The following is a 16,228-nucleotide window of genomic DNA, read 5'->3' as shown; positions in this document are numbered from 1 at the left end:
TAGCAATCATACAAATCACATGCTTTATAATGCAGCACTATTCCTCATTAATTTTAGGTTATTCTTTTTATTTTTGAAAATATTTGTAAGTGCTTAGATTTTTCCCCAATTGAACATTTCATTATATCAGAAGTTGAATTCCATTTATCCTCATAGCATGTGCAATTAAATGAAATATTTTTGCCCTCTATATACTTTTATCTAATAGAATCCATTGCATTCCAAAAGGGTTTTCTCTAAAATCACATCCAAGAATATCTGCTGTAAAAAAAAAACTGATTTGGGATTTTATGTTCACCACTTTAAAGTTCAGTTCTGGCATATGTTGTTGATGGATGTGAATTTGCAGTCTACTAAATTCTTAATGATTGAAAAATTAGATTTGTAAATATGAATCGTGTTAAAAGCTTTGCATATGACATTCATTTTCTAAAAACACCCCACAATAACTTTTTGTCACATAACAAGCAATGGCAGGAAAGACTTAATATTGAAATATATACCAAATTGATTTTTTGATACAGGCAATTTGAAGACAAGCTTTTGTATCTCATAACATAATTAAGTCAACCGAATGAAGAGAGAGTAGATGAAAGTGAACTCGTGCAAATTAATTTATCTGCAGAAATAAATTGGGGAATCCATTTGTTAAGTTGGAATCTGCTTGGTAGTAGCCTCACTTATGTTTCAATGCAATTGGAAAGCTTTTATAGGGGATCTTTTAGCCATGGTCTTGTTTTCAGAGTAGGGTGGCACAGAGTCTTTTGACTGAAGAGGGCCATTGGCACATCTTTTCCAGTTAGAAGAAATTTGAATGAGAGTACATGCCACATCATATTTCCTTTTCACATCTTTATTTATTGGCAGAGCTCCAGTACTGCCAGTACTAAATCAGCTGTTGACTGTTTCATAAGGATGAAAACTTTGTACTAGTTACAAAGGATGCAGCAATGTCTCTTCAAAGCCTCATAATCCAATGGCTATTAAGTAAAGTCATTGAGAATTTATTTGTAGGTCAGAGGTGCTGGCTAGTTGCAGCTTCTAGTGATTTGATTGTTTTTCACTTTTCCAATGTTGTTCTGCATTTAGAAAGAGTGTGGTATATGATGTCTGCCACATATGTGCTAGATGCAGTACTTCTATTCCTTTATTTACTGGTGGATTTCCCAAGGCACTGGTTGCCTTGTACCGGGTGTTGAAGCTTGTCTGTTAATAATTAGTTGCATTTATATGGTGTCCACTTTGAAACCATATAACAACGGATCAGGGTTTGGGGTATTGTGACTTCATATTTAAAACTGAATCATTGATATTCAGTGATTGCTCAGGAGGACAAGTTGAAGGGCTTTAATTTAGGAATGGTTCTGATGGCTAGAGGAAAGTTGCTGTAGCAATAGAATCACGAAATGAATTAGTCTTTGCACTACTATTAGGTGATTTTTATTAACATATGGCCATTTACTAAAATTGTAAGTAGTTGATCTTACTGTTTATTTTCTTTGAGGCCATTAAATGAGTAAGGGAACTGATGAATCAACATGATAATTCATTCTAATCTAATCGATCGGATATTGTTGAGGGGCCAAAAAAATCAAATTTCTTGCAGTCTTTTGAACTCTGCCCATTTTTCTTTGATTGGCATGGAGTTAGCTGTATAAAAATTCCTGCAGACGCAGTGTGGGTTTTTGGACTCGTGCCTTACATCGGTATTGGAGCCATTTTAGCTGCTGGGTAAGTTGAAGCAACTTTAGAAAAGTCCCTTGCTCAAGGGATTATTTGTAGTAAATTTTTCTGGAATTTGAAGGGATTTGAATAAGGGACACTCTGGAGAAACTAAGGACTATATGAACTTATTGTGATCAGTACAATGGTGTTAATAATTAGTTGCATTTAACAGTAGGAATTTAAACATTCATTATATATTGCAACTGTTCCATAATAAAACTTGAAGCTAACATGGCTTTATTTGCGTGGTGTAGTTGGGATGGTGACAAAACCAGCAAACGAACAGTCCCAGGACTTCTCAATCCATAATGAAGATTTTCCCGCACTTCCTGGTTCAAACTACAAGGATCCAACTTCAAGTAATGATGACAGTAAATCCGTAAGTCATCTTGAAAACTTTTAATATGTTTACAATGTTTAAAGTTGAAACATTTGATAATGTTACTAAAACACTTAAATTCAAAGCTACAAAGAAACCAATTATCAATAAAACTACTTGGCTAAGAAAAAGTTAAATTGCAGAAATAGAAATTCTTTCCTGAACATATTAATTAGGCACAGGAGTAGGCTGCACATCCCATCTACCATCTACTATCTGCTGTTTCTACATTTGGTGCACTGGGTATAGAATATGCTATCTACAGGGATAAACTACAGCAACTCACCTTAGTATCTTCAATGCAGTTCTCAAGCCTGCTGCCTTCATCACCTAGAAGAGTCAGGACAGCAAGCACATTTAAGCACCACAGGCTTATATTCTCTACCAACACACCTCATTGTGGTTTTGTTTTCCATCACCATACCTTCATTGTCTGTGAATTAAAAATATGCAACACCCTACCTAACACAGTGGGAGTTCCTTCATTATACGGATAGGCAATTCAAGAAGGTTACTTGCCTTCATCCCCAGTGTAGTTTGAAGTTGGGAACAAGTGCTGACTTTGCAAGTGACACCCACATCACAATGAATTTTAAGATAATTTGAAAATCTTTATTAGGGATATTACATAAGAACAGCTTGATACATTGTTTAGATGACTATTTGTATTAAGGTACTACAACTTGAATTCCATGTAAGTATCATTTGACAGTAATATTACAGATTTTCTTTGGTGCTGCTAATTCATTCTACTTCTACATATTTCATTTACAGAATTTGAATACGCCAGGAAAAAATGTATCCAGTACAGACGGGCCCAAGTTCCCTGGTGATAAGAGCTCAACGACGCAAAACAACAACCTTCAGAAAAAAGGGATCCAAGTGTTATCTGATGGTGGGAAGATCTGTTCATTTCAAAATCATAACCTTTAGAATTATTGTAGAGTATGTTGTAAAGTAAAATGTTGGAAGATTATGCTACTTCTTTTCCTTTTTATTCAGGACGAGTCACTAATATTCCTACAGGAATGGTAACAGATCAATTTGGAATGATTGGACTGTTAACATTCATTCGGGCAGCAGAGACAGATCCTGGAATGGTACATCTCGCATTAGGCAGTGACTTAACAACACTAGGCCTCAATCTAAACTCTCCAGAGTAAGTAGTATTCCTAAATTTCTGCTTTTGAATTTACACTTTCATGTTAATACAGCTACTTAATGTGGAAAGGATCCCTGGGCTATTTTCCCTCAGCCGCATTTCTGTTTAAAGTTACAGTAACAAGTTAGAAGTGCCAGGTGTCAATTCAGCTAATCAATTGCAAGAACCTTATAATATTTCAGGTTGCATTTCAGTCAGTAAATTGATGCTGGTTGTGTGGGTTTGGGGAACGGAGTTAATAGAATAAAAAAGCCCAAAAGAACACTTCAGGATATGATTTTTTGCAATTGCTATTAATACTGTTAAGTCTGTATACTATCATTGACATTTACAAAATTTCAGTTTCAGGATTTTCTGTTTCTAACAATAAGTTTGAAGTATTCTACATAGTAACCAGTGCCCTGGAGCAAACTACAAATTCAGATATAAAAGCTTAAACTACTTGGGTCTCTTTCTTGCAACTGAAAGTTCTTCTGAACCTTTGCACCTTATAACTCTTTGAATAGAGGCAGAAGAAACTGCAGATACTGGCATCTGGAGCAAAGGTTGATTAAAGATTTCACTTAGTTATTTTTGACTGGAAAGTGCCCTCTAACTTTATTATAATTTTTTGCATTTTTGCTAAAATCAGAAATAGAAGCAATACTATTTCTGGTCTATGTATTCTTTGTAACTGACTTAGCCATGCTTATGTGGGAAATTATTTTAAGTGTTAATATTATATATGTTTATAGATACGGTTAGGATTTGTTTTGCTATTAGACGATGTTTAGCAGCTAGAAAGAAGAGCTCCCTCTTTAAAAATAGAAAATGGAATGTTGATGCATTTTTCAATTACAATGTATTGCTTTCTAAAGAAATGTTAATGTATATTTCTGTAACGTGGTTACACAGAGTCACATTTAGTAACTCAGCATCTGGCTATTTTGTTAGATCAAGAATCTGTATGATTAATTGTCAGTATTTTACAGAAATCTTTATCCCAAATTTGCATCTCCCTGGGCATCAGCACCCTGCCGACCTCAGGATATTGGTGAGAATAACTACTTTTCACTCAAAACACAGTGGATCTCTAATCTGTTAATTCCTTCAAAAGTCTACTCTGCTTTTAAATAACTGAGCACCAATCATCTTCTTTCACAGATTTTCATGTTCCATCGGAGTATCTAACAAACATACACATTAGGGACAAGGTGAGTGTAGTTGTTAAGTAGTAGAAAAAGCCACCTTAAAAAATGTGGATAATGTAGTTTTTGTCATCTCGGAAAGCTGAAGTGATAAAGCTGCTGCTTAAATGTTAAGTATGTATCATTAGATTCATTTGAAGAATTTATTTGTGGGAAAACTCTCATGGTAAATGAATATTATTGTTGTTTGCTCTTCAGTAGCTCAGTTGGTTAAGGGGCTGCCCAATGTGCAGTTGGATTGTGCAAGCATTTGTTTTCTTCAAGCTCCAGTCTTTGATGCATTAGCTAACTTCGATGGAGATAGAAGGAGTAGGAACTAAAATTGATTACGTTGCCCTGGCCTGGGAATAGGAAACTATTGTAATGCTCCAACACAATTTTGGAAGCACAAATGGATAAATGTTGGGTGAGGATAATAGTAGGTTAGTATCTTCCAGCCCATTAACAAGAAGAAACATTATCTTCGTGGCAAGGGACCACGTGGAATTTGGATCTATGTAGCACATTTGGTATGTTAAAGAGCATGGTTGGGTATCTGGAAAAGTGGAACTGTTGTAGTTTTGTCTGTGTGCTGTCAGGGTTGAGGAAAGGCTGGAAAATTCATTTATTGCCCATCCTTAGTTTTCTTGAGGAACTATGGGCATTTAGAGAAGCATAGGCTAATGAGGGACAGTCAGCATGGCTTTGTGAGGGGCAGATCGTGCCTCACAAGCCTGACTGAATTCTTTGAGGATGTGACAAAACACATTGATGAAGGTAGAGCAGTGGATGTGGTGTACGTGGATTTTAGTAAGGTGTTTGATAAAGTTCCTCATGGAAGGCTTATTCAGAAATTCAGGAGGTATGGGATCCAGGGAAACTTGGCTGTGTGGATTCAGAATTGGCTCACCCATAGAAGACAGAGGTTGGAGGTAGATGGAGCGTATTCTGCCTGGAGGTTGGTAACCAATGGTGTTTCACAGGGATCTGTTCTGGGACCCCTGCCCTTTGTGATTTTTATAAATGATTTGGATGAGGATGTTGAAGGGTGGGTTAGTAAGTTTGCTGATGATACAAAGGTTGGTGGTGTTGTGGATAGTGTAGAAGGTTGCTGTAGATTACAACAGGATATTGATAGAATGCAGAGCTGGGCTGAGAAGTGGCAGATGGAGTTCAACCCGGATAAGTGTGAAGTGATACACTTCAGGAGATCGAATTCGAAGGCAGAATACAAGGTTAATGGAAGGACTCTTAGCAGTGTGGAGGGACAGAGGGATCTTGGGGTCCACATCCATAGATCACTCAAGGTTGCACTGCAGGTCAATAGGGTTGTTAAGAAGGCATATGGAGTGTTGGCCTTCATGATGCACTGCCGGCAGAGGTTGTGGGGACAGATACATTTGGGACATTTAAGAGACTCTTAGATAGACACATGAATGATAGAAAAATAGGGGGCTATGTGGGAGGGAAGGGTTAGATAGATCTTAGAGCAGGATAAAATGTCGGCACAACATTGCGGACTGAAGGGCCTGTACTGTGCTGTAGTGTTCTATGTTCTTAACTCTCTATAGTGGTGGTGCTAGAGTGCTGAGAATGTGATAAGTTAACAAACTGCAAGTTGTTGATTTAGTGACAATGAAGGGATGATGATTACATTTGCAAATCAAGATAGTAGAAAGGAAATTTTGAGATTCTGCTGTTCTGATACTGGTTCTCTTGTTCTTAGTTGTAGAAGTTAATGAGATTTGCGGGTGTCGTGAGAGTGGAGGCTGCTGTAGACCCAAGTATTGCAAATTACTTTGGTATATCCTGTGAGTGCAGCCAGAGGGTAGAGGAGACTGAAGGGTATGATTTAAGAAAATGGTAGTGATGGACAAAAGAAACTGGCATGATTCAGAAGTAGTAACCATGGGATTATTGTTAAATTAGTGCCAAGGCACTAACAGCAACAGTTTTCAGCCCAGGCAATTATCTAGCCTTGATTCTTCCTTTTCCTTCTTCTATCTGAATGGCAACATTCTCCAAAGAGTTTAGATCACTGAATGCCATAAACATTTCCATCAGTTGTTTTAGCTCCTGTGCGTGTGCTGTCAAACTTGTTGTCCAACATCTGATCTTGGATGAGTTTAGCATTCTTGTAGTTAAACCTTGAGAAGACCTTTAATGATCTGTGTACATAAATTCCAAGGTCCTTATGTTCTTCTACACCACCTGGTATCCTCCCATTTATTTTAACCCCCATGCCTTGCGACACCTCCCCAAGTACATTATCCACACTCCTCTTGATCAAATTCCAATTGCCATTTTTCTGCCAAACAGACCAGATCATCTATATCTATATCTTCTTGTAGCTGAAAGCTTTTCTCCTCATTGTCAACCACGTTGCCAACTTTTGTACTTTCCACAAACAATTTATCATGCACCATACATGGTTGTCACAAGGCAAGGGTTGTCAAGCGTCTTTATGTCAGGACCAAAAAGTGGTTCACTATCTTCTCAATACCCATCTTATGTTTGACTGTATAGGTCACCAGATCTAGGAATGGGGAAGCTTTTGTCTTCTGGTATTCTTTCAAAAACTTAATTATAATTGCATTAATACACTGGTACCCCACTAAGTGCTACTTCGCAGCCCTCTGGTTCGTGAACACACTCACAGGTAAGTCCCCTCTATACTTTAAAAAAGACATCCGCTTGGGCTGTGCATTGCTGTGTGCAAACCCCTGTCCTTTGCTGGCACTTTCACAGCAATGTGATTTTGCTGCTGTGTGGCCCTTTGTGGAGTGAGCCATCAAGCCGGTGCTGGACGGGCTGGAGCAAGCAATTTGGCTGCTCGGTGGTCAAGATCCAGGGTTCAGGGGTGTATTGTAGAAAAATCTCTGAACTGGAAGAGCTTTGCAGCCGGACAAGGCAAGGTGAGAAAGCAGCTTCAATCACCTCCGACCAGAGACTGTAGATGCTGGATACTAGAGCAGCGAACAATTTTTGCTGAAGGAACTCAGCGGGTCAAACAGCATTTGTCGGAGGAAAGGAATTTGTTAGTGTTTTGGGTGCAAAACGTTGACAAATCCTTTCCTCCCACAGGTGCTGATCAACCCACTGAGTTCCTCTAGCAGATGGTTTGTTGCTATTAGTGTAAAGTGACCAATTATTTGACATTTTAATTGTTTTCAGCACTTTAGTGCAATAGGGTTTGGGACTGAATCTAGGGTTGGGGAGTGGGGCAGTGTTGTCGATAATCTTAAGTAGACCATTAATGACTTATTTATATTGTAAGATAAACATCAAATTTGTTTGTAGCTAGTAATTCCTTTAGCTTTCTCTATTAAGTTGCAAAAAAATCTGGATATGGCCAGGTAGAAGTCTCCTTCCTAGTCTTGCTTTATCATGTCCAGACAATGAAACCTATATGCTACTGTTAACCCTGAGCTGTGACCTTGAGAGCTTAACCCCACCAGGACTGATAGTTAAAGATCCTTTGTCCTTTGCATTATGGTTTGTATATATTATCTGAAGCAGGAACAGTATAAAAATCATTTTCACAGATTTTATTTTTGATAACTAGTCCATGTCCCATGGTGTTGCATACAGGAAGTCAAAACCAAGTCTACCGATGCTGAGGTTAGAGCGCATGGAATAATTTATTGTAAGCACATAGCCATAATTCAGTTCAGTTTTTAAAGACACACATACTCACTGTATTTATTATAAATAATATCATATTCAAATATTCCATTGTTAAATTTGAAAATGGAGTAGTTTGGCAAGAAGGATGTTTAGACTGTAGTATATTTTCTGGATTTTCTTCAAAGCTGGGAGGCAGAGCTGATGCATGTTACAGCACCAGAAGCTTACGGTGCAATGTTGGTTCACTTAGTGTGTGGCACTGATGTAGCAGAATGATCAAGACAATTTTCATGTGCATAAACTGATCTAAACTGTTTTAATAGGAGCTTTGAAGGGAAGTATTTTATGTATCAGGAAAGTTGAATAACACCTCAGCCTGACAGTTAAGTTTGAATGAGATGGGTGGAGCAGCAAACAGGTATAGTGAAGGAAATGTGGTCATAGATATAAATGGGAAAAGCTGTCACTAAAGTGTGACAAAAATATGAATTTAGGAACTAATAAAGTATAATTAGGATGCGCTTTAATAAGATTTTAATGTGCATATTCTTGCACGGTGATTATACTTCATTTTTGGACTTAAATTTGGTTTGCTGGCAGAGGTCAGAGCTGTGCAGATTATATATGATATCCAGGTTGAAGGGTTAACAGGAAATGCAAGAAACTGGAGATGTTGAAAACTGACGCAATAAATAAGCCATTGGAAGAACTCAGCAACACCTGTGGAGGAAAAGGGATGCTTGGTGTTTCGGGTCAAGACCCTGCATCAGGATTGAGAGTGTAGAGGGAAGATAGCCGGCATATAGATGTGAGAGGAGGGGCAAGATGGGGGCTGTTAGGTGATAGGTGGAACCAGATTGGGAGGGGGGGATGGTGGGCAGGTGAAGCAGGTGGGGGAGAGGGAATGTTGAAGTAGAGTCTGATAGGTAGAAACAGATAAAGGGGATAGGAAAGGTGAACCGAGAAAGAAGAAACCCAGGTGGATAGGTATTTGGGTGATAGGCAGATGGGACCAGATGGGGAAAGGTACGAAGTCCTGGTAACAAGAGAGGGAGGCATGGAAAAAGTGAGAGAGAACTTGTGTGGACTGGTGGGAGTGGGAAAGGAACATAAGGGGATTGGGTTACCTAAAATTGGAAAGTTCAATGTTCATACCATATTTTTTGAAGGATTAACAATTGTGATATTTTCAGAATATGAATGTATGAATATCTATGTACTTTTGCTGTTCTTGTGCCTTATGTAATTTGTGTATAAAATATAACTTGTTTATTTTAGGCATTTGTATTCAAAATGTAAAATAAAACTGATGTAATCATTTCTTTACAGCTTGCTGCAATAAAACTTGCCCGCTATGGAGAAGACCTCCTTTTCTATCTGTACTACATGAATGGAGGAGATGTCTTACAGTTACTTGCAGCAGTAGAGTTGTATGTCCTTTTAAATGTATAACACATTTAGTTTGATCTAAATTTCTTTTAGAGACAATTTGCATGTTAAAATATGATGTTTCTGATTCAAAATTTTATCTCTTTGCAAAAGAATTAGCCATTTGTTAATCTTATTTATTGGATAGATTTAATGTGACTAATATTCATAAATGTCTTTTATCATATTATGAATGTTAGATTTAACCGAGACTGGAGGTACCACAAAGAAGAGCGAGTCTGGATCACCAGGGCCCCAGGAATGGAGCCAACAGTAAAGACCAACACCTATGAAAGGGGGACATACTATTTCTTTGACTGTCTTAACTGGAGAAAGGTTGCTAAAGTAAGAGCTGATGTACTAATTGATTTTATATAATGCAGAAATTGCTGGCCTATTGTACAGGAGTCAGATGAATTACTAATGATGTTTCTTTACTGGAGATTAAGCATTATCTGTTTGCTGGAAACAAATGTTTTTGTATGCAATCTTGTGTATTTCTTTTCTGACCAACAAATCTGAGCTGTGGTTCTCTATAATAAAGACAGCTGAAATAGCCTAGATTTGTGTGCTCATGTTTTAACCCTTGAAACTGCTAGATATTCTAGCAAGTTCCGTGTTCTCTAGGCTTTTTTTTTGAAGATTTCCACTTTGGACTGAAGAAGAATACAGTGTACAACATAAAAGGATTTGGCTCATTATACCTTTTAATATTCTTCAAGTTTTATTCCATTTTCCTACACTTTCTCTGTATCCTTTTATATTCTACAGCACATATAATCAGTTGTCAGAAGTAGATTTATTTCTTTAATATTAACTGAAATGTTGATGTTTACAATGTTAACTACATTTAAAAAAACTTCTGGTTTCATTCCCTCTCCCTGTTTATTTTATCTTTTCCTTTGAGCTTAATATTTTGCAGTCACTTAAATTTTAATTTAATATTAACTATTTGACTTTTTATGTTTTAAAACTGTAATTATGTTGTATTTTTTTTTTCTTTGATTGCTCCACCTTTGTTTCTAATTGAGCCTAGATATATTTAAACTTCTTAATAAGGACTGGGCAAGTCAGCAAAACTAGCCAAGAGCATAGTCTTTTCTGATCCTGCACTTTCTAAAGGTCTTAAATCTGAATCCAGTTTCCTGAAGGAAAGCCCTTGGGGTCTTGAATGATGCAATATTTATTGATTGCCTATTGGAGGAAGTAGGCCAATATAGGATATGATAAATTGAATTGACATTCAAAAGGCTGATCAACCTGGGTGCCTAAAGAGAACTCATCATCAGCGCTTGAAGAGGTAATTAGAAAAATATTTACTTATGCTGACTTTGTGAAGGCCTGTTTTGAAGCCTCCTAAATGATATGTAGCAAACATTGCACTTCAGTTTTGTCAAGAGCAGTGCACCATTTATGAAACTAAAGATGATGTTAACTAAAAAAAATGACTTAATAAAGTCTTAAGTAAGGCCAGTAGATTCGACTTTTTTTAAAAAAAAAGCTGGATGGAATAACTGATAAAGTCCCAAGACATTTTTAAAAGTCCAGGACTCCCAACAAAACAGAATTTACTTATATTCATTATAACTGGTGCCTGATTTCAGTCTGTATTCACCCAATAGAAACTGAAACACTTTAGTGCAAATTTCACAAGTTTCAATGCAGCTGCTAACAATGGACAAAAAGCAATCTAATGATTCAGATATGTCACATATCCAGCATCTGTGCAGTTCAAGAAGTGCAATGCAACACCAACCACTCAGAAACAAACTTACTGAGATGAGAATTTCTTAATGCTTCACTCAAAGACCAGTTATTATATAATTGTGACCATTGCAAAATTTCATTTTGAAGTCTTGATCTTGTTAGTTCAACATTGAAGTTTTAGTATAACAACCAGTAGAGCAGTCTGATGCAGGTCACTTGTGAATGTCATCAAAAATCACAATCTTTTTCTACCCCAATCAAAAAACTACAAACATCTATTGTAACTGCATTTTCCATTCATAATTTTCTGTATACCTTAAAGGTATGTGCAGGTTCAAATTGAACGGATTAATTTGTATCCTTTAGCATTAAATCACTTTATTTTCTTTTTTGCAAATTAAACTCTGAAATGCCTTCAAATGTATAATTAAGTAAACAAAACGCTGCTAGGAAAGATGCTCTTTCTTCAGTCTTACATTTTTATAAATTAAATCCATTACCTTTGAAATGAGCAGCATTTTGACATAATTCAATTAAAGTGACATTTCGTAGGATTTGCAAAGGCCCAACTAATTTCTAACACTGTGCATCAATTGCTGGACCTTTGAAGGTGTGTGTTGTTGACAAAAGAGTAAAATTACTGAAATCACAAGTTTTTCCCTTTTAGATGATCTGATTTTGAAGAAGTTCCAGATTCCCATCAAGTAGGTTCACCAGATATTACTGAAGGTGTGGTTTAATGATATTTTTGTGGAATTGTGACCAAATTGAAGAGATCATACAAACCATTCTTGAAGTTAGTCAGATTGTTTCTTCAAAGCATTATGTGATAATATCAATCCACCTCTATAATTACTGAGCGCTATTCCATTTCATTGTGTTTTGGCTATGTTTTGAAACATCATTCCTTATGGTCTCCCTAAAAAAAAGTTCAAAACATACTTTAGTATCATATAACTTTGTTTTCAAAGATTTTTTTTCCACATAGTAGGATGCTTCATTTTTCTTTTAAAATGCCAATGCTTATATTTTTACTCCATCTAGGATAATACCTACTTGTTAAGATAGAACTTTTGGTGTTCTCTTATATATTTATTAGAGAATACCATCAATGATGGCAAACGAGCTGCCAATTTAATTGCAGCAGGTTTGTGGCATAGTATATCGTGTGTTTTCAGACATAAGTCATTACGTTTCAGGTACTTAACATGTCATGTGTTTGAGATGTATAGGCACTATATGAATGCAAGTCATTTTCTTAAACGTTAAAATACTGTGAACAATACCCTCGCTAATTGCTACATTATTTTTCCTCTTAAATGTGGTGGACCATGGCATCTTCCTCTAAAGCTCCCCTATAATGCAGTACCATGAAACTATTCTTGTTTGCTGCATTCCTTTCTGTCCCAATGGTTTCTTTTCTCTCCATCCCACACATTCAGAGCCCCCTATCTAATATGCCTTCCTTTTTATATACATGCTGCATCTCAGTGAACACTTGCACAAAAGTAAGCTCTTACATAACTTGCGTTTATATTGTGGCTTTCACCACACTGGAGTGTAAGAGATTTCACAGCCAATGAAGTGCCTTTGAAATGTAGTCATTGTACAATGCAGATAAATGTGGCAGCTATTTTTAAATGACTCCTTAAAGAGCAATTTGGTGATAAGCCAGCAAAAATAATTTTGGTTGCCAAGAATAAACTTCTGGTGGTTCATCATCCTTTTGAGAAGGGAGACTAATTTAGCATCTTTCCTGAAAAAATGCCACTTCCCAGTTTTTCAATGAAGATAATCTGTTGGAGGCTCTGGCTTCAGTCCACAACTTTAGAGTGTGTTCACTGAGCCATGATCCTTCATCTATGCTGATCGTGAGTTCTAACCCACCACCATCTTTTCTTAACACCTTGACTACTTTACTACTCTCAGACTGCTTGTCCAACAACAACTTTCCCGCAACTCAAGACTGGGGAGTCTGTACAAGTGTCTTCAATTTTTATCCACAGCTCTTGCTCCTTTACTATTTATTCCATTTTCCTCCAGAGCCATTCCCTTAAACTGATCCAGACCAGTTGTAACACCATCCTGTTCTTCTCTGTTTAAAATGGACATCCTGCCCAACAAAAGCTATGATCAATAATATTTCCTACCTTTGTGTTTTGCATATGTTACCACATCACTGAAGCCCTTGGATGCCTTTGTGAGGTACAATTTTTAACACAGTGCTGATAGCCTCATCCACCAGTGAAAAACTGCAGTTTTTCTGTAGCACTATTGCTCTCTCTCATCATATCAAATTCAAATTCTTAGTATGTAAATACATTTCTGACTTTGCCCTAATCTCTGCCATCTCTTTCATTTGTGTAAGCCCTCCCAAGATGTATGCTCCTGTTTTTCTTTCTTCCTAAGAGAGACCTATGCTAACTCAACTCTACTCTTTGGAACTCTTTTCTTGAACCTCTCTACCTCTTCATCTTTAAGAGCTTCCATAACATATATTTGATCTGGTGCTCATCTATCACTCACAGACTTATTTCTATAAGATGCCTTTCACAGCTAAAAGACATTTCATAGCACTTTGGAGGCATTGAAGTGCTTTAGACATATATTCATTTTGTAAGGTAATATCTTCCCCCTTTGTCGACATTTTCTGAAGAACTTTGGGAAGCATCTTTCCTTAAAAACAATTGTAAAATACAAGTTATGTGCTGTTTAATCTATGAAGATACACCATCTACACCCATAGATGTCACCAAGTGTCTTGTGTTGCTTTCAGGTGAAAGTTTGTTGTTGTATAACTGACTTGTTCTTTTTGGGATTTCAGGAGTTCCACCTGGAGTATGATAAACTAGAGGAAAGACCTCATCTGCCATCATCTTTGAACTACAACCCTGCTCAGCAAGCCTTCTAAAGACTTAACTGTTCATGGGGTATGGCTGTCTCAGCACAATACTCAAACTGCAGAAACCGAAGTGGCTCAGGCATCCTGGTTTTTATTCTTTGAGGATCTGGCAATTGGCTCATGTGGATGGATCGACATTTTGAAGTCCTGCCTTAGTAATTATGTGCTGCCCAACACAACTGAATTTGTATTTTTTTTGTTTTTTTTAATTATTTTGAGCAGGGTATGTTTAAAAAAAACGACACAAAAAATAATTTTTCAGCCTATCAGCAGACTGTTCTGCTAAGGGGCAAGTGGACCGACAATACTTTCATTGCTAAATTTCCAAAGTGTAAAAATTTAAAAAGTTTGCATTGTTCATTGTAGCATAACTGGTAATAAAAAAATGTGTAGTGCATTTTTATGTGAAGATCCTCTTGTATTTCATTTGGAAAGATAAGCAGCCTGCGTTTGATTTGTTCATTTTACTTTCCCCTAATGTTTTTGAATGGCATTTCTGTCAAGTTAAATGCAAGAACATTTGACTGTCTAAGTGAACGTTATTGCCACGACCTCTGGACATTTTCCACGGTTGTGTATCACTGGGCTTCATCTTTCCAGAATGAGCAAAACACTGTCCAGTCTTTGTTACAATTTTGTAATAAAAGTGTACATTTTTTTAATTTTTGGACATCACATGAATAAAGATATGTATGTACGAATGTGTATATATTATATATATGACATCTATTTTGGAAAATATTTGCCCTGCTGTACCTCATTTTTCGGAGGTGTGCATGGATGCAATACATGAAAACAGGACATTTCGGGAACTGCTGAGCAGGGGACCGCTGTGTCGCCCTGTGCACTTAAGGGCCAGATTTTCAGCAGCCAAGGACATCCATACCCAATTGAACATGATGGGACTTCAGGAAGTGAACTGAGACAATTCACAATGGCTGGTTGAACAGCAGCATTTCATAGGAAAAAAATAATTAAAAAAAATCAATCTTGTATTTTCTGACCACATTAAAGCTTCTTCTCTTTGTAATAAAGTAGAAAAGCTGTCCTAATTGCAGTGTTGCCTTTAATTTGAATTTTCAAACTGTATTTTTAAATTTGTAGTGTTCAATACAGTGAAAAGTTTTGGAGTATTTGTTGGAACATCCATGTGAAGCTTGTTCTCAAACATTATGTTGACTAGATTACTGCAGGTAAGTTTTGATTTTATTCTGAATTCTTCTATCCGTGTGTTATTTATAAATTTATGCAATGGTGCTCATTAGTTCTTAATTAAGTTGGGAAGAACAGGCAATCACTCCACACAAATAACCTTTTGTATTAGCTCAAAAATATAGTTAATCTTTCGTGCATAATCAGTAAATAAATGCTTATTAAATGTGCCTATTCTGCAAAAAACATAGTTATAATGAGGTAACCACATCCTGAAGGATCAGGATTGATACCTATCCCCTATCTACCATAGGGATAACTTTGTGCATTATGTTGTGCATATCCTATCAAGTTATTATAGTTCAATAAGAATTAAAACAGGTTTGCCATTTTTAGTGTATTTGGGCAAAAATGTTAGCATGGATGTAATGGGCCAAAGGACCCATTTCTGTGTTGTACAACCCACAACTCTGATTCTATTGTCTCCCCACAGGAATCAAACATTAACTGTATGTGTTTAAATCCATCGCTCAGAAATTACAAACAATCTTGGTTTGTTTTGCATTTATTCCCTACTTATTAACTGATCAGCATTAAATCTCATACTTTACGTCAACATATCCAGCACATTACACACATTGATTTTATGCTGTTAACTAGCCAGTAAAATATGGTCCTCTCAAACTTTCATATACTAGTTAGACTGCAGCTTACATTTAGACTGCCATATTTGTATGGTTATCTGGAATTATGCAATGTTCAGGATATAAGTATTTGAAATTACTAACATTCACAACAAATTTTTTCTCTCAAACATTTTCTGCATTAAAAATGTGATTATAATATTTTCATATTTTTTGTTCAAGCAGGAAAAATGGTCACTAATACAATATTTCCAAATATCTTTACCCTCATGCACAAGCTGCACTCTTCCCATTTTATTCAAAAGAATTCCTGTGGATATGTATGTACACAGTAAT

At 36.6% G+C, this 16,228-nt stretch overlaps 1 protein-coding gene across 6 annotated transcripts in view; it reads left to right on the top strand.

Annotated features, from left to right (window-relative positions):
• Positions 1-15,104, top strand: part of cnot2 (CCR4-NOT transcription complex, subunit 2) — a 113,480-nt gene extending 98,376 nt beyond the window's left edge. For all 6 annotated transcript variants that reach the window (XM_052030655.1, XM_052030654.1, XM_052030652.1 and 3 more), the window contains 8 exons: positions 1,980-2,104; positions 2,879-2,999; positions 3,107-3,263; positions 4,238-4,299; positions 4,410-4,459; positions 9,389-9,489; positions 9,688-9,832; positions 14,019-15,104. In XM_052030655.1, the coding sequence (XP_051886615.1) occupies positions 1,980-2,104; positions 2,879-2,999; positions 3,107-3,263; positions 4,238-4,299; positions 4,410-4,459; positions 9,389-9,489; positions 9,688-9,832; positions 14,019-14,105 (848 nt within the window). In that variant the 3' untranslated portion in view covers positions 14,106-15,104. The remainder of the gene's footprint in view (positions 1-1,979; positions 2,105-2,878; positions 3,000-3,106; positions 3,264-4,237; positions 4,300-4,409; positions 4,460-9,388; positions 9,490-9,687; positions 9,833-14,018) is intronic.
• Positions 15,105-16,228: the final 1,124 nt, after the last annotated feature.

Source organism: Pristis pectinata, chromosome 15 (assembly GCF_009764475.1).
Source record: "Pristis pectinata isolate sPriPec2 chromosome 15, sPriPec2.1.pri, whole genome shotgun sequence".
NCBI classification, from domain to species: Eukaryota; Metazoa; Chordata; class Chondrichthyes; order Rhinopristiformes; family Pristidae; genus Pristis; species Pristis pectinata.
This window is presented reverse-complemented; position numbering and strand designations above follow the sequence as displayed.